Source organism: Pteronotus mesoamericanus, unplaced genomic scaffold, assembly GCF_021234165.1.
Source record: "Pteronotus mesoamericanus isolate MK-2021 breed Mesoamerican mustached bat unplaced genomic scaffold, CSHL_Meso_final contig_37, whole genome shotgun sequence".
NCBI lineage: Eukaryota > Metazoa > Chordata > Mammalia > Chiroptera > Mormoopidae > Pteronotus > Pteronotus mesoamericanus.
In genome coordinates, this window is record NW_026555144.1 from 2,677,441 (window position 1) to 2,704,314 (window position 26,874).

At 37.9% G+C, this 26,874-nt stretch overlaps 1 protein-coding gene across 1 annotated transcript in view; it reads left to right on the plus strand.

Annotated features, from left to right (window-relative positions):
• Positions 1–26,874, plus strand: part of RNF128 (ring finger protein 128) — a 64,145-nt gene that overhangs the window by 18,298 nt on the left and 18,973 nt on the right. Inside the window, exon 2 of the mRNA XM_054576918.1 lies at positions 12,846–13,093. Coding sequence (XP_054432893.1) covers positions 12,846–13,093 — 248 coding nt within the window. The remainder of the gene's footprint in view (positions 1–12,845; positions 13,094–26,874) is intronic.

Consider the following 26,874-nt stretch of genomic DNA (forward strand, 5'->3'; position numbering starts at 1 on the left):
TCGGACTATAAGGGCTTGAAACTGGAAATAAGCCTCAAAAAGAAACCTCAAAAACTTGCAAACTCATGGAGACTAAACAGTTAAACATTGAATGGGCCAATAATGACAAAAGAGAAGAAATCAAAAAGTTTCTGAAAACAAATGAAAATGAACAGACAACAGGTCAAAACTTATGGGACACAGCAAAGGCAGTCCAGAGAGGGAAATTAATAGAAATTCAGGTCCTCAGAAATAAGATAGAAACAGATCAAATAAAAGACCTAAAACTACAACTTCAAGAACTGGAGAAACAACAACAAATAAATCCAAGAGCAAGTAGAAGGAAGGAAATAATTAAGATCAGAGCAGAACTGAATGACATAGAGACAAAAAGAACAATTCAAAGGATCAACCAATCCAGGAGCTGGTTCTTTGAAAAGATAAGTAAAACTGACTAACTTTTAAGCAGACTCATCAAGAAAAAAAGGGAGAGGACCCAAATTAATAATATCATAAATGTAAAAGGAGAAATAACAACTGATACCACAGAAATACAAAGGATTGAAAGAAAATATTATGAACAATTATATACCAAGAAATTTAAAAACCTCTATGCAATGGACAAATTTCTAGAAAAGCAAATCTTCCAACACTGAAGGAAGAAGAAGGAGGAAACTTGAACAGACTGATAACAGCTGGGTAAATTGAAGTAGTAATCAAGAAACTCCCGACACACAAAAATCCTGGGCCAGATGGTTTCATAGGAGAATTTTATAAAACCTTTAAGGAAGAGCTAACCCCTGTCCTTCTCAGACTATTCCAAAAAATCCAAGAGGAGGGAAGACTCCCCGACTCTTTTTATCAGGCCAGCATCACCCTAATCCCAAAACCATGTGAGGACCCTACAAAGAAAGAAAACTACAGGCCAATTTCACTGATGAACATAGACGCTACAATCCTCAACAAAATATTGGCAAGCCACATCCAGCAATGCATTAAAAAGATTATCCACCATGATCAAGTGAAATTCATCCCAGGAATGCAGGGATGGTTCAATATATGCAAATCAATAAACGTAATACATCACATAAACAAAAGTAAAGACAAAAAACACATGCTCATCTCAATAGATGCTGAAAACGCATTTGATAAGGTATAGCACCTATTTATGATCAAAACACTCAGCAAAATGGGAAGAAATGGGGAATTACTGAACTTAATAAAGGCCATATATGAAAAACCTACAGCCAACATCATACTCAACGGGCAAAAAGTAAGAGCTTTCCCACTATCGGGAACATGAATAAGACGTCCAATTTCACCACTTCTATTCGACAAGGTATTGGAAGTCCTAGCCACAGCGGTCAGACAAGAAAAAGAAATAAAAGGCATCCAAATAGGAAAGGAGGAAGTAAAGCTATCATTGTTTGCAGATGACATGATAGTGTACATATAAAACCCTGTAGACTCGACCAAAAAACTACTCAATCTAACAAGTGAATTTGGCAAAACAGTGGGATACAATGTCAGTATTTAGAAATCAAAGGCATTTTTGTACACCAGCAGTTTAATAGAAGAATAAGAAATTAGAAAAAAAAATACCATTCAATATAGCAACAAGAAAAATAAAGTACCGAGGAGTAAATTTAACCACTGAGGCAAAAAGCTATATGCAGAAAAGTATTCAACATTGAACAAAGAAATTAAAGGAGACACAAAAAATTGGAAGCATATACCATGTTAATGGTTTGGAAGAAATAATATCATCAAAATATCCATACTATCCAAAGCAATTTATAGATTCAACGCAATCCCTATTAAGATAGCAATGACATATTTCACAGAAATAGAACAGACATTTCAAAAATGTATATGGAACCATAAATGACCCCAAATAGCCATACAAATTTTGGGAAAGAAAAACATAGTAGGAAGAATCACAGTACTGGGCATAAAACTATATTCCAAAGTCTCTATACTCAAAACAATCTGATACTGGCACAAGAACAGACCCATAGACCAGTGGAACAGAATAGAAAGCCCAGAAATAAGCCCAGGTCTGTATGGGCAAGTAATGTTTGACAAAGGGGGCAGAAGCATAAAGTGGAGTAAAAATAGCCTCTTCAAGAAATGGTGTTGGGAGACCTAGACAGCTACATGCAAAAAATTGAAATTTGATCATCAGCTGACACCATACACAAAAATAAAATCAAGGTGAATAAAAGACTTAAATATAAATCGCAACAGCATAAAAGTCCTAGAGGAGTATATAGAGAGGAAAATCTCGGATATCCCATGCAGCCACTTTATAACCAATATGTCTCCCTAAGCAAGGGACATAAAGGAAAGTATAAACAAGTGGGACCTCATCAAAAGAAGAAGCTTCTCCATGGCTAAGGAATACATAAGCCAAATGAATAGGTAGCCAACCGTATGGGAAAATATATTTTCTAATGATACATCAAATAGAGGTTTGATCTCCAAAATTTATAAAGAACTCACATGACTCCACTCCAAGAAGACAAACAATCCAATCAAAAAATGGGCAAAGGACCTGGGCAGATGCTTTTCCAAGGAAGAGATACAGAGGGCCCAGAGACTTTTGAAAGGATGCTCAGCATCACAAGCCATCAGAGAAATGCAAATCAAAACCCCAATGAGATAATACCTCACACCGGTCAGAATGGCCATCATAAACAGATCAACAAACAACAGGTGATGGCAATGCTGTTGAGAAAAGGGAACCCTAGTACACTGTTGGTGGGAATGCAGACTAGTGCAGCCATTGTGGAAAGCAGTGTGGAAATTCCTTCAAAATCTGAAAATGGAACTGCCTTTTGATCCACGGTTTCCCCCTGTTGGGACTATACCCTAAGAACCCTAAAACGCCAATTCAAAAGAACCTATGCACCCCAATGTTCATAGCTATAGAATTTACAATAGACAAGTGTTGGAAGCAGTGCAAATGCCCATCAGTAGATGATTGGATCAAAAATTATGGTACATTTACACAATGGAATACTGCACAGCAGAAAGAAAAAAAAGAACTACTACAGTTTGCGACAGCATGGATGGAACTGGAGAGCATTATACTAAGCGTAATAAGCCTGCCGGCGAAGGACAAATACCATATGATCTCACCTATCAGTGGAAACTAACCAAGAAAACAGATGCAAGGAAAATAAGACCAGCAACACTGAAAGATAAAATAAACCAACAGAGACAAAAGGGAAGGAGGGAGGGGTGGGCGGAGGGGTGGGTGAGGAAAAGGAAGGGAATGGGCAAGTCAAGGAACATATATCAAGGACTCATGGAAAAAGCCAAAGTGGGGAAGGATTGAGAGAGGGAGAGGGGGGAGCGGGGCAGGGGAAAGTGGTGGGGGGAAGGTGTAGACAAATGTATTTTGAAAAAATAAATAACAAAAAGAATAAAAGAGAATTTCAGGAATATACTGTCTGTGTCTGTCTCCTCCAGTTGTTATTCTAGTCACTCTGCTTTCCTCATCAGTGTGGGGCAGAGTCCCTCTGGTGAGCCCAGCTATTCTGCTGTTTCACACTGCTGCCACTAGGGAAGGTGGTCCACCTGAGTGAGTTTTTCTGCTGCCATATATGGGAAGAGTCAACACTGGAATACCCCAGCTACTCTCTCAGTTCTCTCCCCAATGCCTCTGTCACCAGACTTTCCTCAAGTGTCTCTAGACCACTCCACATCCCCTTTAGCCAGGGATCTACTATCTGTGACTGCCACTCTTACTCAGCACCCTGGCCTGCGCAACAAGGGGCCAGGGCTGAGTCTACTGGGAGCATGGCTTTGTTTCCTTTCACGCTGCTGCTGCTCGGGGGAGTGGTCTGCTGGAGCAAGATAGCAGCTGTGGAATGGTGGGTGAGTCAGCACTGAGACCCTGCCGTCCACTTTCTCAGTTCTTTCTCCAAAGCCTCCCTCTCCAGTCTCTCCTCAGGTGGCTTTAGCCTACTCTGCCCTGCCTCCACCAGATCCCAGAGGAAGTGGCTGCCACTAGAAAATTTGTGTTCACCCCTTAAATGGCTCCTTGCATCACCAGCCATGTGTCTCTGGCAGAGAGTAACCCTGCCACTTTTCACAGTTCGCTGTTATCTCAGTGCTTACGAGGTCTGGCGCTGTAAGCTGGAGATCCCCACTTATGGTTTAGATCCTGCTCTTCTCAGGGGGATCCAACTGGCTAGTTCACTATCCCTCTGGTGCTGCCACCTGTGGGTGCCTATTCCACCTTCTTGAGCTTCTACCACATTCCTTACAGTTAGGTTGTGCCAAATCCAATTCGTCTGTCTGTCCAAGTTTTTAAAGCTCCTCTCATCCTATTGTTGAGTTGTCTCCACAATTTAGTTGCAATTCCAGATTGGTCCTGGGAGGAGGTCAGTGTGACTTCCACTCACTCCTCTGTCATTTTGAAGTTTAAAAAAAAATTGAGCCTCCATTTATGTGATTCTTCTTCTTTTGAACTGAAATTAAACATTGTAACAAATCAGTGCTCTCAGTATCTAAGGACTTTGTGTGTGCCCATAACCCACTCTGTCTCCTGTAAAATGTCCAGCCACAATGTAATCCTCCTGATTAAATGAAATGCATTTCTTTTTTTAAAAATCTTTTTAAAACGTGTATTATTGATTATACTATTACAGTTGTCTCATTTTTTCTCCCCTTTATTCCCCTCTACCCTGCGCCACCCCTACCTCCACCATCCCCCCCCCCTTAATTCATGTGCATGGGTCGTACATACAAGTCCTTTGGCTTCTTTATTTCCTGTGCTATTCTTAATCTCACCCTGCCTATTTTGTACTACTATTTATGGTGCTTATTCTCTCTACCTTTTCCCCCATTCTCCTCCCTCCCCCTCCCCCTCCCCCTCCCCTCTGATCTCCATTTCTATGATCCTGTTCCTGTTCTAGTTGTTTGCTTAGTTTGTTTTTGTTTTGTATTTTAGGTTCAGTTGTTGATAGTTGTTAGTTTGTTGTCATTTTACTGTTCATAATTTTTGATCTTCTTTTTCTTAGATAAGTCCCTTTAACATTTCATATAATAAGAGCTTGGTGATGATGAACTCCTTTAACTTGACCTTATCTGGGAAGCACTTTATCTGCCCTTGCATTCTAAATGATAGCTTTGCTGGATAGAATAATCTTGGATGTAGATCCTTGCCCTTCATGACTTTGAATACTTCTTTCCAGCCTCTTCTTCCCTGCAAGGTTTCTTTTGAGAAATTTGCTGATAGTCTTAAGGAAATTCCTTTGTAGGTAACTGTTTCCTTTTCCCTTGTTGCTTTTAAGGTTATATTCTTATCTTTAATCTTAGGTAATGTAATTATGATGTACCTTGGTGTGCACTTCCTTTGGTCCAAATTCTTTGGTACTCTCTGAGTTTCCTGCCTGTTTTGGAAGTCTGTTTCCTTAGCCAGATTGGGGAAGTTATCCTTCATTATTTTTTTCAAATAAGTTTTCAATTTCTTGCTTTTCCTCTTCTCCTTTTGGCACCCCTATGATCCGGATGTTGGATCGTTTAAAGTTGTCCCCGAGGTTCCTAAGCCTCTCCTCATTTTTTTGAATTCTTGTTTCTTCATTCTGTTCAGGTGGAATGTTTATATGTTCCTTCTGCTCCCAATCATTGATGTGAGTTGCAGTTTCCTTCTCTTTACTGTTGACCTCTTGTATATTTTTTCTTTATTTCACTTTGCCTAGCCTTTATTTTTTCCTTCACTTTGTGACCATGCTCAACCAATTAAGTGAGCACCCAGATTACCAGTGTTTTGAACTGTGCACTTGATAGGTTGGCTATCTGTTCATGGCTTAGTTCTGTTTTTGGAACTTTGATCTGTTCTTTCATTTAGGCCATATTTCTGTGTCTCAGCACGCCTGTTACATTGGAAGGGGCGGAGCCTTAGCTATTTTTGGTGGGTGGGGCAAGTCACGTCACTGTGTTGTGATGCTGTGAGGGGGATAGGGTTCAAGAGGGAACAATGCCACTTTCTGGGCTCTCAGCCGGCTTTCAGTCACTTCCCTACTACCCACAAGCATATTGGACCCTTCTAGTGCTGATTCCTGGGTGGGTGGGTTTGTGTATGTTCTAGGATCCTGTGGATCCCTTCAATGAACTCTTTTGTGAGGCTGGGAGTTTCTCCTGCCACCGCAACCCCCACAGGTTTTTACCTTCAGAGGTTTTAAGGCTTTCTTTCTTTTCTCTCACTGGAACCCTGGCTTGTGTAGTCTGTCTCGCTTCTCAGCTGTTCCTCTGGTTTATCTGCATGCAAATGTGGCAACACCTGTTCTGCCAGCTGCTGCCTTGCCCACCTGGTCCTCCAGCCACTGCCTTGCCACGTGTCCTCTCCATCCCCTCTGCTGGTCTGAATGAATGTTTCTTCTTTAACTCCTTGGTTGTTGGACTTCTATACAGTTAGACTTTCTGGCAGTTCTGGTTATTTTTTGTTTTTAAATTTGTTGTTTTGTTGTTTCTCTTTTGGGCGTATGAGGAACAAAGTGTATCTACATATGCCTCCATCTTTAATATAAAATATTTTAATTATAATAACATGTATGTGTGACTTATGTTAAATGAATAGTTTTAAAATTCCTCAGTGTTCATTTCTAATAATGTAAATAGGTATGGAAATAATCTACGTGTGCAACAGCATGGATGGACCTGAAGAGCATGATGCTAAGTGAAATAAGCCAGTCAGAGAAAGATAAATACCATATGATCTGACTTATCTGTGGAATCTAGAGAGCAAGATAAACTAACAAAGAAATTAGAAACAGAAAACAGATTGACATATCAGAGGGGATGGGGGCTTCGCGGGCCTGGTGAAAAATGTGAAGGGATTAAGCCAAAAATCCTCATAGAAACAGAAAACATTATGGTGATTACTATAGGGAAAGCGATTTCGGGGGAGGTAGAAAAGAGTAAATGGGGGATAAATGGTGGTTGAAGGAGACTTGACTTGGAGTCGTGAATGCAGAATACAATGTACAGATGATGTATTATAGAATTGTACACCTGAACCTATGTAATTTTATTAACCAATGTCACTCCAATAAATGCAATGAGAAAGTTAAAAAGATAAGGTAAATAAACGAATAAAATTGGCAAACTCAGTGCCTTTTAGAGTATAAAGTGGTCCTGAGACCAAAAACTTGATGAAATACTTATATAGCCCCTGGGCTCTTTGTATGCTAAACATACCACACCTAGAAACTAGAATAGTTCAGGCACTACTCATGATATTTTAATAATAATTCTAAGACTTGTTTACCTGTAAGTGTGATCTGTCATCCAAAAATATACATCCGTGACATTTGGAACAGCATTATTTCTAATTCCTTAGTGCCTTTAATACACTGTTTCCAGAGGACTCCTTCTACCAGAGATTTTTTTTGGTTCTATATCAAATCTGTGATCCATTTCCTAATAGAGTCCCATTGACCCCCTGTAGTCGCAAACTCCTTATACTCTCATATGTGGATTTAACCAAACATGGATCAAAAATTTTTGGACAAAAAATGTTACATTGTTGCAGATGTGTACTATATAGTTAGGCCTACAGTGATTGCATCTCTACTGAACATGTACAGATTTCTTCCTTGTCATTATTTCCTGAACAATATATTATAACAACAATTTACATATCATTTGTATTGTATTAAGTATTATAAGCAATTGAGGTGATTTAAAGTATATAGAAGGATATGCATAGGTTATATGCAAACACTATACCATTTTACATAAGGAACTTGAGTGTCCATAGATTTTTATAACCATGGGAGTCCAGGAACCAATCCTCCAATTGTATGAGAGACAACTGGATTGTCTTCAAAACCTACAGCAGAAGCATTTGGGGGTGAAGAGAAGAAATAGAGGCAACTTGCTGTATTATACACTATTGTGTGCCTTTGTTTCATTGCTGGCTTAAAAGAATGATAATAATATAAGGTGCTTTTGGTAATTTCACTTCCACCAACTCTCCTCCAAAAAAATTATTTATAACTATATAGAATGTTAAGAACCATTGCTTTAAGAGCAGCTAACCTATAGTAATGCCTATTTCCTTCCCTGACTAGAATTTAACTAAAGGCTGGTTATGAGCATAACAACCTATTAAAGGGGTGTATAGTACTTATTTGTTTTGTCCCCGCTGAACCACACACACTTGAGAAATCATTTGTATATTTATTTGTCAAGGGGCAATTTAGAACTTTTTTTTAAATCAAGAGAGCTGCTATTAAGTAGTCAACTTAAGAAACCTAGATTTGGTTCGTCTTTGGCTGACAGTAATCAGAAGAGGGCAAAAAAAAAAAAAAGTTGTTAGAAAAAAAAAATTGAAGAGAGGCTAGTCTTGCTTAAAGAATTTCTTTTACTGGTTTTAAAAAATGTCACTTAAGAATGCTTGGTCCTATAAGCTTCCATATCCATCTTTGAAATACATTGACCGTCCCCAGTTGCTCAAAGTGGGGAAAGGGGAGCTTTGAGTATGTTTTGTGATGCTTGAAAAAGGTCACTTACAAAGTTACTAATTTTAATGTGAGAGGTTTGGAATAGCTGAAGCATATTAACAGCCCCTTGAGTCTCCAATATTTTAAGGACAAAGAAAGCTTAAGGGAGAAAAGAGCTCAGCAAAGCCTGCTTTAGCAACACACACATACACACACACACCAATCAGAAAAAAATTCTTTTCCTCTTCCACAAGAAGAAGTCTGATTGTTCTTCTTTGCAGTTTAATGGTACATATTTTATGGTTTTCAGAAGAATATCAACTGGAAAAACAAGTTTAACTTGGAATTGTACATGAACTTTGGTTTTTCAAAATAGGTATGAATAAGTGAAATGAATAAGTACAGTAACTCTGTTACAAGTTTTTAATTTTATGCTACTAGTATTTAGTTTTTACTCTAATGTCCAGTGCTATGACAGAATGATAGATTCATGTGGCTTAGCTTATTGTACCCATATTTTCCCAACTCCACATTCATATGGCCATGGGTTTAGTATTTACACTACAGAAATTGGAAAACACTACAAATCAAGGATTCCTCCTTCCTCCACACCACTGAAAGAGCCAGTAGTCAAACATTTACCATTGCTGCCCCCAGAATGTAACTATTAATTTTCATTTTTATAGTCAAATAATAGCTCTAAGTTTAATTAAAGATAGAGAAATAATGTAGAATGGTCGTGAAAAGCAGGTACCAGTTGTGCACTTATTAGTTTGTGTTATTCTAGGCAAGTAAGTCAATCTTATCTTTAATGGGATAACAGCAATGCCTACCTTATAGGGTTGATGTGAAGATGAAATATGTTAATGCATGTAAAGCACTGAGAACAGGGTCTAGTTTATAGTTAAATCTTATCTGGCAACCTCAATTATCCAGAGCATAGCCAGGATTCAGAAAGTAAACAAAAATGTCCCTGAGCAACCAGGGTAAATATCAGAGGGTACTTGTACTGAAGCCCTAAAGCTCTCTCCCTTGAAACCTGTTTTACTCTTTCTTTCTTCATATCCAAGCTTGGCTGAGTGTTTAGAGTTGACAGTAAAGGGTCCCTGTTATATAGGCAGCAGGAGTGGAAGGAAGGATCTATTAATGAAAGATGCCAAGGAAGTAGCGTCTATATGACTTAGCAGGTTAGCAGTGAGTATTCAAACATGATTCTGTGGTTCCTAAACCAGGTGAACGGAAATTTGTGATGCCATTAATTGTTATTGGGAACACTGGAGGAGGAGTAATTTTTAAATAGTTGCAGGGGTGGGAGGAAGAGGCAATATAAAATAACACTTAGAAGTAGGTCCTTTGTATGATTAGAAAGCTAATTCAAGAGATAGTTGGACTGTATATAGCCTGTATGAATATGATAGGGCAATTGAAGCACAGCATTGTTCATTATGTATAGACAATGTATTTGTTGACTATCATTGTTTTTTAATCTCCATGTGATCCCAATGGTCAGTATATTCCTGAGCATCCACCTCTGCCACCCACCACGTATCTTCTAAAAGAATGAAAACATTTCTATTAGTCAAAAAAAGTTTAGAAGGACACATCTGTGTTTAAAATGGAATCTTTAAAGTTATAATATATTCCCAAACCTGATTTTTACAATTATCCATGCTTTCAAAGATTATGTGGGTTACAACACCAGAAATGAATGCTAGGTTATATAATTAATGAAATCTTTATAGCAACAAATCTTCCTGACAGAGGTTTTGTAGAGAAAAGACAAAGCCTGTGCTTTTCGTGCCAAAGCTAGAAATGTGAAGCCCCCAAATAAATAGAAAAATGAGTCACTCTTCTTGCAAAATAACCAATTCTCTATAACAGGGTTCTCCAAATTCTGGGCTGCTGACAGGTACAGGTCTGTGGCCTGTTAGGAAGTGAGCAGCATAGCAGAAGGTGAGCCAAGGGCCAACCTCCTTTCCCTGTCCCCCATCCCGATGCCTGTGGAAAAGTTGTCTTCCATGAAAGTGGTCCCTGGTGCCAAAAGAGTTGGAGATCGCTGTTCTAGACCCATAAAGGATATTTGGTCATGTACTAATAGAGTAAAAATATGCAACAGAAGTCATTTCAGACTCCTTCACTTCCCATTGCTTTTGAGGTTCCCCCCATGTAAATGAGAAGCCATCAATGTCTGCCAAACTAGGTGACTGCAAATGAGTCAATAAAGTTATAAAATGGTTTAACTAAATGGCTATAATATGTAAAAATAGTGTATTTTAGAACTTTAAAAATCTGTAATAATACCTTATGAATATATTATTTTTAAATTAGTAACTTCAAGTAAGGAGAGGATCTTGATCTTTTGAAGATTTTGGTCACTGGGGACCATAAATTTAAGTGATTACTTAGGTAAAAACTCTGCTATGTACATTGCCATTTAAGATTTCTACTCTTAATTTGATTATTGAAAGTGTGAGTACAATTTTCATATTGAAGGGCCTTGTAGAGTGTGTGTGTGTGCATGTGTGCGTGCACTTGCGTGTGTGGTTTTGCTTGTTCCAGATTTCAGTTTGATCATTAACTAAGATAGTACCCTAACCTAATAGCAGTTGGAGGGTTCTCTGGTTGGTAATCTCTTAACATTCAAAGGACTCTGTTCTTTTGCTTCAGATTATTGGTCTCAGGTCATATAAACTAGAAGGCATATAAACTGTGATAAGCATTGAAATGGCATGAGTAATTTGACATCCTCATAACATTGGGAAAGATAATGTTTGTCCCTTATTTTTTTTCCACAAGATTTATGTAGTTAAAGGGTAGGGAGGACAAAGGTTTGTTGGGGGTGGAGTAGAGAGGGAGGTGTTATAGAGATTAGGCCTTTAGACTGTCAATTGATGGTCATTGGCAACAATACAACACCAATAGGAATTCCCAATTTGGTGTGTGGTAAAGGGAAAAATTATTCAATGCAAACAGCTCAATTCTAACACAGCACAGTTGTGGAACAGCACCAGTGTGGAATAGCACAATTATTACACAACTCAGCTGGAGAAAAGCACAACCGTAAGACAGTTCAACATTGGAATAGAATAGTTTTGAGTTTGCCATGGGAACAACACAGCCCAGGTGTTGCAACTGGACCTTTTCCAGCAAAATAGCTCCACTTTATTAGAGCCTGCTTAGACATCTCTGCTTTGGTCCAGTCTGGCCCACCCAGACAAGACAGCTCCATTTTTCTCCTGCAGGACAGCTTGGGTGGTACAGTTCCAGATGGGGAAATGCAACCTTCAGTGGGAAGGGAAAGTACACTCCAAGAGTCTGAGAGGAACTTACTTGTCTCCCCTCCTAAGGGGAGCTTCCAACCCCTTGTCTTTGATTGGTTGGTTCTCATGAAAACGAGGGCTCCCAATCTTTACAGTTTGGTTGGTCCAAAAAGAACTGTCCTGATCGATTGGACTGGAGCCAGCCACTTTGATTGGTCAGTGAAGAGGCTGATGTGGATATAGCTGTGCATCTTCAATTGGTTGGGGAAAGTCTCAGTCCTATAGGTTGAAATACAATTCCAAGAACTCCTTTATAAGGGTTGGCTCAGATGGCAGAAGCATGATGCAGGAAAGCAGTTCAGTGCAGAGACCACAGGCAGTTTTAGTTCAGGCTTTTATCCCTGAAGCAAGGCTTGAGTGAGAGGCCCCTGTTCAACAGTGGCTGTTAGGCTCTGTATATAAATTTGAGCCCAGTCAGTCACCAGTAGCTCTTATTAGTAGGCAACTTCATTCCCAGAGTCAACAAGACCAAGACTTAGACTATTCGACTAAGTAATAAATTTAGTCTAATTTAAGGCTTGATTTCAGTTGGTATTGAATAGTAACATACATTCAATGTGTTGTACATTTGGATTTGTAATTATTTTTTGCCTCAAATTACTAATCAGGATATGTAAATTCTTATACTTTTTAGTAATGAGCTCATAAGATAGGCTATCACCTTATAAATTGGGAAATGTATAGTCAAATATTTCTCTTTCCCAAATCTCAGATTCCATAGGATGTAAGCCATATTTTATACCATCCTGTAGACTATTAGTCTTTCAGAAAGCCTTCATTTAAGAAGCAAATTAGGCCCCAGACTCAATACTGTTGAATTATAAGTGGTTAACCTGAGGAGAGGGAAGGTATTTGTTATATATCACAACTTTCTTCCTAAACTGAGTTCTTTAAGGTCTGTGTCCAAATCTTTGCAACTTTTTATCCCCTATAATTTATATATGCATTGTAGATGCCCCCAAAATGTTATTTGGATGAATGAGTATCCTTCCTTTGTCTCATTAGGAATCATTTAAAATCACTTTAGCACTTGGATTTTTATACTAAGAAGGCTTTACCAAACTAAAACTAATTTATTTTTCTTTTACAGGTGCAGGAGACATTGTTGCAATCATGATTGGAAATCTGAAAGGCACAAAAATTCTACAATCAATTCAAAGAGGCATACAAGTAACAATGGTTATCGAAGTAGGGAAAAAACATGGCCCTTGGGTGAATCATTATTCAATTTTCCTTGTTTCTGTGTCCTTTTTTATTATTACGGCAGCTACTGTGGGCTATTTCATCTTTTATTCTGCTCGAAGATTACAGAATGCAAGAGCTCAAAATAGAAAGCAGGTTTGTAATGGCCCTTTTTCCAATTTAAAAATATCTTACTGTTTTAATTGCAGTTTTAGTGTCATACATTTTAGTACATTTCACTTGCTAGACAGTGACCCATGCATATGTTTTATGAAAATTTGTCATTTTTAAAAGTATGTCAGCTTTCATCCTCTCAAATCTTTTATTTTCTTTAAATTGTCTGTGGTCTTAATCCTGCCTGATTAAGTCTTCTAATACCTCATTATGGAGCACATCCACCATTTAATTATATATGGGCATAAATGCATATATTCTTTTAAATATTTTTCCAAATTACAAAAGCATTTTACTCAATATAGAAAATTTAGAAACTAGGAAGTACAAGGGAAAAAAATCTTCACCCCAACCACATATAACAAAAAACCTAGTCACCATGCAAAGGTAACTACTGTTATTTTACACATATGTGTGTGCCCAAGCATGTATGTTTTTGCATGTGCAGTCAGGGGCCAGGCTAAATGTCATGGGAAGGCAAGTTTAAAAATCTAATCATGAATTATATAGTGTCAGGCTCCAAACAGAGTCACATATTCATAATTTCCACCATATTTATATAAACTGATATATAAACAACTGACATATAAACTGATGTATAAGCAAGTACAAAAAAATAAATAATAGAGCAAAAATACCGAAGCATCATTGCACATGAAAGTACCTATAGTTGTGTGGCATTGATCGTACCATCTTTAATTTATCTGTCACTCCCCTGATATCCTCACTTCGCTCCATTCCCAGCTTAACTTTCATGGTCACTCCCATGCATACATCTTAAGTTCCCTTGACCCTTCTCTCTCTCTTTGTTATACTTTCTGTCAAAATCTAACCCTGGTTAAATCTAATTTCCCACCTACTCTGTACCTGCACTTTGTATAGCTGAACTGAAAGAAAAACATTCACGTATATACAGACAGACCATGAACTCAGAGTGATTCCTTAATGCTGCCTAAAAATCATACTACGTTTTCTTAGCTATTTCCTTTCCTTCTTTCTTAGGTGACTAATCATACATGTTCCTTTCTCCTTAAACTTCCAACATATCCTCCAACTTTACTTGCAACTTATATTTCATCTCTATTCCACTGAGAAAATTGAAGTAACAAAAAGAGTACTTCCACAAACCTCTACCACACCTACCCATCTATCTGCATCTGTGTTTATATCCTGTATGCTCTGTCTTGGCTTCTGTTATTGTGGATGCACAGACATGCTATTATTGCTTCCATTTAGAAAAACAAACAAACAAAAAAAAAAAAACCTTCTCTTGATCCCAGACAAAAACCTTGGAGTTTTTTTCTCTCTTTTTTTGTCACTTCACATATAACCTTCATTACCAAATCCTGTTGGTTTTACCTTCATTATATGAGCTCTGTCCAGAAAAAATCCAGCCACTGTTAATAAAACGAGAATGGTTTGTGCGACATTGATATAACCTGGCAGCTAGGGAGAGTGGACTGGAATGCTCACGCCTGAACAGTGTTAGCTTCACTGTACTAGTCAGTGGGGGCAATAGATGCTATTGAGTGAACATGTGTACTGTGTGGCCATTATATTGAAAATGACTGAGTGAGTAGAGCATCGAGTCTGCATCAAATTTTGCATCAAGCTTGAACATTCTTCTGTGGAAACTACTCAGTGTTTCAGAAGGCCATAACTATGGGCAACTGGTGATTGGCAGCTTCATCATGACAATATGCCCACTTATGCATCACGTATTGTGTAGAGTTTTTTTGTGAAACATCAGATTACCCAGAAATTGCAATTTCTGGCTTTTCCCAAAACTAAAATCACCTTTTAAAGAGAAGAGATTTCAGACTGTAGATAAAATCCAGGAAAATACAATGGGACAGCTGATGGCAATTGGGAAAACTATGTGAGATCCCAGGGTGCCTACTTTGAAGGGGACTGAGGTGTCATTATCCTATGTATAATATTTCTTGTATCTTCTTCAATAAGTGTCTCTATTTTTCATATTACATGGCTGGATACCTGATGGACAGATCTTGTATATGCAGAATGTTATTACTTCTTACAATGCCACCACTTCCGCCCTGCTCCAAGCCACCATCATTTCTTATGTCCTCCCTTTATCAAGTATTTTCAAAACCAGAGCAACAGGGTGGTATCTCCAGAATTAGTACAGATTTAATACTTTTAGCTGATCATATACTAGGGGCAAAAATACATTTTTATGTGAACTGAGAAACTCCTTCTACAGCAGTGAAATTCTGGCTGCTTCATGCATTCTTTCTCCAATACGTGAAGATGAACCCAATTTATTTGGGAGTGCAGGAGCAGTGAGAATTTCTATATAGCAAGAAAGTACACTGAATTTATAGGAAGAGATGAGAATTAAGGATATAAATACCCAAATGAACTAGACAGAATATCATTTTCAGCCCAAATAAAGTCCCACTTAGAGCCAAAGATATGCCCTGGCTGATGTGGCTAAGTGGATTTAATGTCGGTATGCAAACCAAAGGATCGCCAGTTTGATTCCAAGTCAGGGCACAGGCCTGGTTGAGGGCCAGATTCCCCAGTTGGGGGTGTTCAAGAGGCAAGCACACATTGATGTTTCTCTCCCTCTCTCCCTCCCTTACCCTCTCTCTAAAAATAAATAAATAACATACTTTTAAAAGAACCAAAAATAGTACATAGCTGAGATTCTTCAGTGACTAGAGCAATCACAGCTTTTGAATAACTAAAATAATGACATTAAGTTTCGGTTTAAAAAAAAATTGGCCAACAACCAACTTTCTTTGAATCAGTTTTCAAGACTTCTCCTAAATATTCTTAGACCAAGTATCTCTCAGGATGGGGGAGGACAGGGAACTTCTGTTGATATGATATACTTGTTTAAAAGAGTTCCCCAAATCTCAGTGAGTAGCCAATTTAGGAAGGGCTTGAGGATTGGTTAATAGCTAACTTTGAGATTACTTTTTTTACATGTCTTTTATTTATCTTCTTCATAAATAATGTGAAGACTTTTAAAAGCTTCTTTGCTATTGCACAATAGAAGCAGTGCACTATAGTGATGAGATCATGGGCTGTAAAGCCAGTTAGAATGTGGGCTTGAATTGAATCACATTTCTGCAACTAACCAGCTGCCTGGACTTTAGTCAAACTCCTAAATCTTTTCTTGTCTATAAAACTTTGATGTTAAAATTCCTATTCCATAAGGTTGTTAATGATTAAACAGATGACACTAAGTTTTCTCTGGCTGGGTAACTCAGATGGTTAAAGCATTCTCCCAATGCACAGAGGTTGCATGTTCAAACCCTGGTCAGAACACATAAAAAAATCAACCAAGGAATGCATAAATAGGTTGATTTCTTGGAGTCTCTTGCTATTAGGGCAACAATGAAATACTGTGAAAGAACTAATGGCAGTTTTGCAAGTGAAATTCATTCAAGCTCCAAAAATATAGTCTGTGCTTCTTACCTAAATCACATGTCTTACATCCATATTTAAAGGAAAGGAATTTTTTGAGATTAACAGCTAAAGGAGATAGCCACAAACAGTAGATTCCAGGAAGTCTTGAACAGACTGCCTAAGGTCCCACAGGGACAACATCTGACATCATCACAGGTAGATCCAGAAAGTAAGAACAGCGGTCTCCAACCATAGAATTTCACACCACAAAGTCAGGAAATCAAGACAAATCAACTTAAGAATCAGAAGCAAAAGATAAGAGTCTCACAAATAATGAGAAGACAAAGAAATACACCCCACTGGAAGGGAAAGGAGGAATCCCCACAAAGAGAACTAAATGAAATACAGGGAAGTTAACTATCAGATATTGAGTTCCAAACAACAGTTTTAAGGAAACTCAATAAGCTCAGTGAGCTCAGAGAGAATTACAAAACAAATACATGGAAACTATGAGGAACTTACTGTGAACTATATCAGCATAAAAAAAGACATAGAAGCTATCAATGAGAGACAAGAGGAAATGAAGAATACCATTTCTGAATTGCAGAACACAGTAGAAGGAATCCAAAGCAGGCTAGATGAATCTGAGGATTGAATCAGCGAGCTGAAGGACAAGGTAGAAAAAAGCTCCCAGAAATAGCAAGAAAATGAAAAAAGACTCAAAAAGAATGAAGAGACATTTAGAGAAATGAAGGACAACCTGAAACATAATAATATCCATATAATAGGGGTACCAGAAAGAGAAGAGGATGAGGTAGGGATAGAGAACCTGTTTGAAAAAGTAATGATGGAAACTTCCCTAATTGGAGGAGAGAAAAAGTCACACAAGTCCAGGAAGCACAGAGGGTCCCATTCAAGAGAAACCCAATAAGGCCCACTCCAACACACATCATCATTAAAATGGCAAATATCAAAGAAACAGAGAATCCGAAGGCAAGCAAGGGAGAAAGAGGTAGTAACATATAAGAGAGCCCCAATACGGCTAGCAGCTGACTTCTCAACAGAAATACTGCAAACCAGAAGGGAATTGTAAGAAATATTCCAAATAATGAAAAGCAAAGGCCTGCAACCAAGAATGCTGTACCCAGCAAGGCTCTCAATTAAAATGGAAGGCGAAATAAGGAGTTTCCCAAATAAAATCAACCTAAGGCAATGCACCTCCACCAAACCAGCATTGCAAACTATGCTAAAGGGACTGCTTTAAAATGAAGAAAAAGTTTCTATGAATACCCAGTTCTTTTCAGAGTTGCCAATACTTGATATTACCAATATTTTTAATACTCATTAATCTGATTGTGACAATGATGTTATTTTACTTGTTCCTTTACTATTTGTTGAAACTAAACCTGTTTTAGTATATTTCTTTCCTATTTTTATTAATTTTTAAATGCTTTAAATGACTTTTTGGTATTCTTTATCCATTTATTGATTAAGGGTTTGTAGAACTTTTTTCCCTAAAAACAAACAGACAAAAAACTCATTAACCATGTTTTAGATGTGTTGCAAATACTTTCCTATTCTATTCCTTGTCTAACTGTTTTATATGCATATTACTATATAGTATTAAATATTTAATATAGTCATATTGTCAATATTTATAGATTCTGGGGTTGAATATTTTACTTCGGGTCATGAAAAATATTAGTTCTATTTTCTGCTAAAACTCCTTAGATTCTTCATATTGATTTTTAACTCACCTGAATATTTCTTGTATAATTTGTGAAATAGGGTTCTATATTTGTTTTACTTCAAGTAATAGTGGTCCATGCACCTTATATGTTGAATAAGCCTTATTTTACCCATTGATTTGAAATATCAACTTAATTATATACTATATTGTTTGACACATATATATGCTTGTCTCTAGAATGCTAATTATATTTCATTGATCTACTTGATTATTTCTGTTCTGGTGTCATGTTGGTTTAATTGATGAGACTTTATAATGGACTTAAATTTTTTTAATATTTTATAATAAACTTGATTTTTAAAGAAATAAATAAAATAATTCTGCATTTAAGAAAGAAAGAAAGAAGGAAAGAAAGAGATGGAACCCCTACCTTCTGCAACAACATGGATGGAACTGGAGAATATTAAGCTAAGTGAAATAAACCAGATGATGAAAGACAAATACCATATGATCTCACCTATAAGTGGACTGCATTCAACAAAATAAACTAACAAACAAAATAAAACCCAGGCATGGAAACAGGGACCAGATGGAAAGTGACCAGAGGGGATGGGGCAAGAGGACAATGATGGAAAAAAGGAGAAGGGACTAGACAAAGAACATGTATGAATGACCCGTGGACATGGACAACAGAGTGGGGATTGCTTGTGGGAGTGAGGGTTGGGGTGGGATGGGTGGAGGGGGGTAAAGGAGTAAAAACTGAGACAACTGTGACAGAGTAAACATGATTTATAAATTTTAAAAAATGAAAATAAAATTGTAAAAAAAGGAAAAATAAAGGATAGGGCTTTTAAAAAAAATCTCAGGAGGAGTTAACTGGAAATATCCAAGTTTTCTTTTCCTTTTTTAATTTTTATTGTTCAAATACATTTGTCTCTATTTACCCGCCACCACGTTCCCCTGCCTCCCACCCACCCCCACCTCCCAACCTCCCTACCTTGGCTCAGTCCTTGAGTCCCTCATACATGTTCCCTGACTTAACCCTTCCCTTCCCTTTTCCCACCATCCTCCCTTCCCTCTAGGTTCGGTTGGTTTCTTTTATTTTTTATTTTTCAATGTTGCTGGTTATTTACTTGCTTGTTCATTTATTTCATAGGGTTCCAATTATAGGTGAGATCATATGTTATTTGTCTTTCACCCCCTGGCTTATTTCACTTAGCATAATGCTCTCCAGTTCCATCCATGCTGTTGCTAAGGATAGTAGCTCTTTCTTTCTTTCTATTGTGTAGTATCCCATTGTGTAAATGTACCGTAGTTTTTTGTTCCATTCATTTACTATTGGGCACTTAGGTTGTTTCCAGCATTTGGCTATTGTAAACTTTGCTGCTGTGAACACTGGGGAGCATAGATTCTTTTCAATTTGTGTTTTGGGATTCTTAGGGTATAATCCCAGCAGTGGAAATGCTGTGTCAAAAGGCAGTTCCATTTTTAGCTTTTTGAGGAAATTCCAAACTGTTTTCCACAGTGGCTGCACCAGTCTGCATTCCCACCAACAGCGTACTAGGGTTCCCTTTTCTCAACAGCCTTGCCAGCACCAATTGTTTGTTCTTTTTATGATGGCCATTCTGACTGGTGTGAAATGATATTTCATTGTGTTTTTAATTTGCATTTCTCTGATGACTAGTGATGCTAAGCATCCTTTCATATGTCTCTGGACCCTCTGTATCTCTTCCTTGGAGAAGTGTCTGTCCAGGTCCTTAGCCCATTTTTTAATTGGATTGTTTGTCTTCTTGGAGAGGAGTCGTGTGAGGTCTTTATATATTTTGGAGATCTAACGCCTATCTGATGTATCATTGTCAAATATATTTTCCTATTCAGATGGTTCCCTTCTCATTTTGCTGATGTTCTCCTTAGCCATACATAAGCTTCTTAATTTGATGAGGTCCCACTGATTTATTCTTTCCTTTATGTCCCCTGCTTTATGGACATATCGGTGAAAATACTGCTGCATGGGATCTCTGAGAGTTTCCTGCCTATGTTCTACTCTAGGACTTTTATGGTGTCACGACTTATATTTAATATAAGTTTTTTTATCCATCTTGAGTTTATTTTTGTGTATGGTGTAAGTTGGTGGTTGAATTTCAATTATTTGCATGTAGCTATCCAGCTCTCCCAACAACATTTGTTGAGGAGGCAATTTTTACTCCAATTTATGCTTCTGCCCCTTTGTCAAAATTAATTAACCATGGAGACATTGGTTTATTTCTGGGCTTTCTGTGCTCTTCCACTGATTTATGTATTTGTTCTTGTGCCAGTACCAGGCTGTTTTGATTACACTGACCTTGTAATATAGTTTTATGTCAGGTATTGTGATCCCTCCTGTTTTTTTTTTCTTCTTTTTTTCTCAAAATTGCTGTGGTTATTCAGGGTCGTTTATGGTTCCATATAAATTTTTGAAATGTCTGATCTATGTCTGTGAAATACGCCCTTGGTATTTTAATAGGGTTTGCATTGAATCTATAAATTGCTTTAGGTAGTATGCACATTTTGATGATGTTAATTCTTCCAATCCATGAACATGGTATATGCTTCCATTTATTTGTGTTCTCCTTAACTTCTTTATTCACTGTTGTATAGTTTTCTGGGTACAGATCTTTTATCACCTTGGTTCAGTTTATTTCTAGGTACTTTATTTTTCTTGTTGCTATAGCAAATGGGATTTTTCCCCTGATTTCTGCTTCTGATATTTCATTGTTGGGGTACAAAAATATCTTTGATTTCTGAATGTTGACTTTGTATCCTGCTGTTTTGCCAAATTCACTTATTAGGTCAAATAGTTTTTTGTGTAGTCTATAAGGTTTTCTATGTACACTATCACATCATCTACAAAAAGTAATAATTTTACTTCCTCTTTTCCAATTTGGATGCTTTTCATTTCCTTTTCCTGTCTAACCATTGTGGCTAGGACTTCCAATACTATGCTGAATAGAAGTGGTGAAAACGGACAGCCTTGTGTTGTTCCCGATCTTAATGGGAAAGCTTCAATTTTTACCCATTGACTATGATGTTGGCTGTAGGTTTTTCATATATGGCCTATATTATGTCGAGGTATGACCCCTTTATTCCTCTTTTGCTGAGACTTTTTATCATAAATAGATGCCGTACTTTATCGAATGCTTTTTCCGCATCTATTGAGAATATCATGTGTTTTTTGTCTTTACTTTTGTTTATGTGATATGTTACCATTATTGATTTTTGAATATTGATCTATCCTTTCATCCCTGGGATGAATCCCACTTGATCATGGTGGACAATCCTTTTAATGTATTTCTGGATGCAGTTTGCCAATATTTTTTTGCGGATTTTAACATCTATGTACATCTACGATATTGGCCTGTAGTTTTCTTTCTTTGTAGGGTTTTTATCTGGTTTTGGGATTAGGGTGATGCTGGCCTCATAAAAAGAGTCTGGGAGTCTTCCCTTCTCTTGGATTTTTTGGAATAGTCTGAGAAGGACAGCAGTTAGCTCTTCCTTAAATGTTTTGTAAAATTCTCCTGGGAAACCATCCGGCCCAGGGCTTTTGTGTGCTGGGAGTTTCTTGATTACTGCTTCAATTTCCCCTGCTGTTACTGGCCTGTTCGAGCTTTCTGTTTCTTCCTCCTTCAGTGTTGGAAGATTATACTTTTCTACAAATGTGTCCATTTCATCAAGATTTTCAAATTTCTTGGCATATAATTGTTCATAGTAGTTTCTGACGATCCTTTGTATTTCTGTGGTATCAGTTGTTATTTCTCCTTTTTCATTTCTGATATTATGATTTGGGTCCCGTCCCTATTTTTTGTTGATGAGTCTGCTTAAAAGCTTGTCGATTTTGTTTATTCTCTCAAAGAACCAGCTCCTGGATTGGTTGATCCTTTGAATTGTTCTTGTAGTCTATTTGTCATTCAGTTCTACTCTGATCTTGATTATTTCCTTTCTTCCACTTCCTCTGGGATTTGTTTGTTGTTGTTTCTCCAGTTCTTGAATTTGTAGTGTTAGGTCATTTATTTAAAGTGTTTCTATATTTTTTAGGTAAGCCTGTGTTGCTATGAATTTCCCTCTCTGGACTGCCTTTGCTGCGTCCCTTAGGTTTTGGACTATTGTGTGTTCATTTTAATTTTTTCCAGAAACTTTTTGATTTCTTCTCCTATCTAATTATTGACCCATGCATTGTTTAATAGTGTGCTATTCAGTCTCTATGAGTTTGAGAGTTTTTGAGGTTTTCCTTGTGGTTGGTTTCCAGTTTTAAGCCCTTGTGGTCTGAGAAAATTCTTGTTATTTTTTTAATTTTCCTGAATTTGTTACGTCTTGTTTTATGACCTATCATGTGGTCTGTCTTTGAAAAATGTTCTGTGTGCATTTTTTAAAAAAAAATTTGTATTTTGTTTCTTTGGGATGAAAGGTTCTATATATCAATTAAGTCCATTTGATCTAATGCATCATTCAGTTCTACAATATCCTTGCTGATGTTTTCTTTGGAAGATCTATCCATTTTTGACAGTGGGGTGTTAAAATGCCCTATTATAAGTGTGTTGCTGTCTGTGTCTTTCTTGAAGTCCTCCAAGATTTTCCTTATATATTTGGGTGCTCCAATGTTGGGTGCATAAACATTTACAATGTTTATGTCTTCCTGATGGATTCTTCCTTTGAGTATTATGAAGTGTCCTTCTGGGTCTCCTTTTGTGCCCTTTGTTTTGATATCTATTTCATCTGATACGAGTATTGCTACCTCTGCTTTTTTTTTTTTTTTCCCTATTCATTTGCTTGGAATTCTTTTTTCTATCCCTTTACTGTCATTCCATGTACATCCTTTGTTCTGAGGTCGGTATATTTTAGGCAGCATATGTGTGGGTCTTCTTTTCTTACCCTTTCAGCTATCCTTTGTCTTTTTATTGTAGCATTTAGTCCATTTATATTTAAAGTTATTATTCATAGGTACTTTTTTATTTTACTTTTGTACCTATGTTTTTCTCTTTCTCTCCCTTTTTCTTCATATTCTTAAAGCAGTCCCTTTAGTATATCTTGTAGTGCTGGTTTGGTCGTGATAAATTCTTTTAGGTTTATTTTGTCTGGGAAACTCCGTATTTCACTTTCCATTTTAATTAAGAGCCTTGCTGTGTAGAGCAGTCTTTGTTGTAAGACTTTGCTTTTCATTATTTGAAATATTTCATTTCATTCCCTTCTGGCTTTTAGTGCTTCTATCAAGAAGTCAGCTGCTAGCGGTTTTGGGGCTCCCTTGTATGTTACTACCTGTTTCTCCCTTGTTGCCTTTAGAATTATTTCTTTGTCTTTGATATTTGCCATTTTAATGATGATGTGTCTTGGAGTGGGCCTCATTTGGTTCTTCTTGAATTAGGCCCTCTGTGCTTCCTGGACTTGCAAGACTCTTTCTCTCCTCCATTTAGGGAAGTTTTCCGTCATTACTTTTTTAATCAGGTTCTCTATTCCCCACTGCTCTTCTCCTTGTATCTCTGTTATACAGATATTATTATGTTTCAGGTTGTCCTGCATTTCCCTAAATGCCCCCTCATTCTTTTTGAGTCTTTTTTTTCCATTTTTTGCTCTTTCTGGGATCTTTTTTCTACCTTGTCCTCCAGCTCACTGATTCAATCCTCTGCTTCATCAAGCCTGCTTTGGATTCCTTCTACTGTGTTCTTCAATTCAGAAATGGTATTCTTCATTTCCTCTTGTCTCTTATTGATAGTTTCAATGTCCTTTTTCATGTGATATATTTTGCAGTATGTTCCTCACAGTTTCCATGTTGTTTTTCATAATTTTCTTTGAGCTTGTTGAGCTTCCCTAGAACCATTGTTTTGAATTCAATATCTGATAGTTTACTTGCCTCTATTTCATTTAGTTCTCCCTGTGAGGATTCCTCCTTTCCCCTTGTTTGGGGGGTGTTTATTTTCCTTCCCATATTTTTGAATTTCTTCTTTTTTGCTTCTGCTTCTTATATTGATATGTTTGATTTCCTGACTTTGTGGTGTGAACTTGTGTGGTAATAGATGAGTCCTTTTTTTCTTTTCTTTCTGGGTTTGCCTCTGATTATGTCATATGTTGACCTCGTCTGATCTTCAGCAGTCTGTTTGACACTTCCAGGAATCTACTGTCTGTGTCTGTCTCCTTCAATTGTTAATCTAGTCACCCTGCTGTCATACCTCATGCTTAGGCACCACAGGGTGGGGCAGTGCCCCCTGAGGGTGGGGCTATTGTGTCCTTACAGGCAGCTGCCACTCAGGGGAGTTGTCTACCGGAGCAAGATGGAAGCTGAGGAGTCCCCATCAATGTCCCTCTTGCTACTCCCTCACTACTCTCCCCAGTGCTTCCATCTCCAGTTTCCTCAAGCATCTCTAGACAGCTCTGTGTCCCCTTTAGTCAGGGATCCATGTTCTGTGTCAGCCACTCTGTCCATGTGCAAATCCCTGCCAGGATAGAGCATCCTCAGTGCAAAGATATTGTTTCCTTTCCCACTGCTCCCTCTCTGTGGTGTGGCCTGCTTGAGCAAGATGGAGAGTGCAGAAAGGGGATGAATCCAGCACCACGAACCCCTGGCTACTTCCTCATTTTTTCCCCAGTACCTCTGTCTCCAGTCTCTCCTCAAATGTCTCTAGGCAGCTCTGTGTCCCCTTTAGCCAGCTATCTACTATCTGTGCTGGCCACTCTATGGTCAGCACCCAGGCCTGCATGCAACTCCTGGCCGGGCAGAGCCTCCTGAGGGTGAGGCTGTTGTGTCCTTTATGCCTGAGCAAGATGGAAGCTGTGGAATGGGAGGTGAGTCATTACCTGGGCCCCGCTGGCTACTGTCTCAATTCTCTCCCCAAAGCTGTCCTCACCAATCTCTCATCAGGTTGCTCCAGCCCACTCTGCCCCTGCCTCTGTCCAGAGACCAAGGAAGGTGGCTGCCATTGCAAATTTTTGCATTGGACCTTTAAACGTCTCTTTGCATCTCCAGCTGCCTGTCTCTGGCAGAGAGCACAACTATGCTTTTCGCAGCTGTCTTCTCTGTGTGTTTTTTGGGTTCTGGTGCTGTAGGCTAGAGGTCCCCACTTATGATTCAGACCCTATTCTTCTTAGGGGGATCCAACTGGCTGTTTCAATATCCCTCTGGTGCTGTCACCCTTGGGCACCCCACCCACTCTCTCGAGGCTCTACCACACTTCTCACCCAAAAGCTGATTCCAATGTCTGAGGCTCCAAGGATCCTCTTGGTATTGTTCAGTTGTTTGTTCCAGAGGATTTCCCCACAATTTAATTGTAATTCCAGATTGGTTCTTTGAGGTGGTCAGTGTGACTTCCACTCACTCCTCTGCCATATTTTCCTCCTCCATTGTTTTTTGCTGTTTTTTTTTCTTTCAATTTTTCATTCTAAGGCTGCTTTGTTAAACATTGGTTTTGAGTATGTTACATGCAAATGTTTTATACATTCTTTATAATCAAGGCCCTGGCTTAGACTCTTTTGGCATCTTAGTGTTTTCCCTGTGTTTTTGTATCCCTCACTTTATTTTAGCATTCATATTAATGTATGTTCTCTTCTTATTGGTATAGACTTGAACATTACATTTAAAGCTTGCTTTCTTTTTATTTTATTGTTCAAATACATTTGTCTCCACCTTCCCACCACCACTTTTCCCTGCCCCCCTCTCCCAGCTCCCTCACCCAATCCTTCCCCACTTTGGCTTTGTCCATGGGTCTAAAGCTTGCTTTTAATCCCATTCCTCAAATTAATTTTTCGTTAGTCTTGTATATAATGTTATATATTTAACACTCATTCTTAATAAATTGTAACACCAACACTGGGGATTCTGACATTTCTATTATGTCGAATTGAATATTTCGAAATAAGAAATCACACTATATAGACTTAACCAAGTAAATACACCAGAAGTGTACCACTTCCTTGTAAGTGAATTTCTCCAATTGTGTTGTTGATCTTCTTGCTTAAGCCTAAATCAGAAATGTTCGAAAGATAAAGTGTAAAATGATTATCAAAGGCTCATTAACAACATGTTTTTCTTTTTACATTTTCTCTTCTTGGCTCTTTTATTTATCATCTACATTTTTCTAATTTTAGTGTCTGAATAGTTCATGAACTACAGGGGAAGAAAATAGTGATGTTTGGAATTCTAGGTCAGAGCCAGGGTCCTGTGGGAATACTGGTTGTTCACTTTAAGGACTGGCAAAAGTTTGACAAACCATAGAATCAAGGATTTGGAAAAACTTCAAAAGACAGTCTAGTTATTGAAGTGGGATCTTAAAATATGAAGAGTTCCAGTAACAGCTTTATCAAGTAGAGTCTTCATGTCCTTTTGAACAAGGCTTTTTAGTTTTGTTTTGTTTTTATTTTTTACTTTTCCAAGCCACCATGCTCAGAGATTTTGAGCATGGAATTCCTCCTCTTTGGGATTCAGTTTTGTTATGTCAGATTAGATGTCAGATTAGGTGAACTCTAAGAATTCTTCTAGTTCCCAAGATCCTAAATGGAGTTCCTTTCACTGTCATTCTATTATATGCTTATGATTCAAGAAACAAAATAGAAGGGAAAATAATTTGTGTTTAAATAAAGTGCCACCATTAAATTCTCCTTGTGTGTTGTGGGGTAACTCAGGACATGGCCCCTCTATGACCTCAGAGAACAGGTGGTTGTCTGGCCAGCAGCC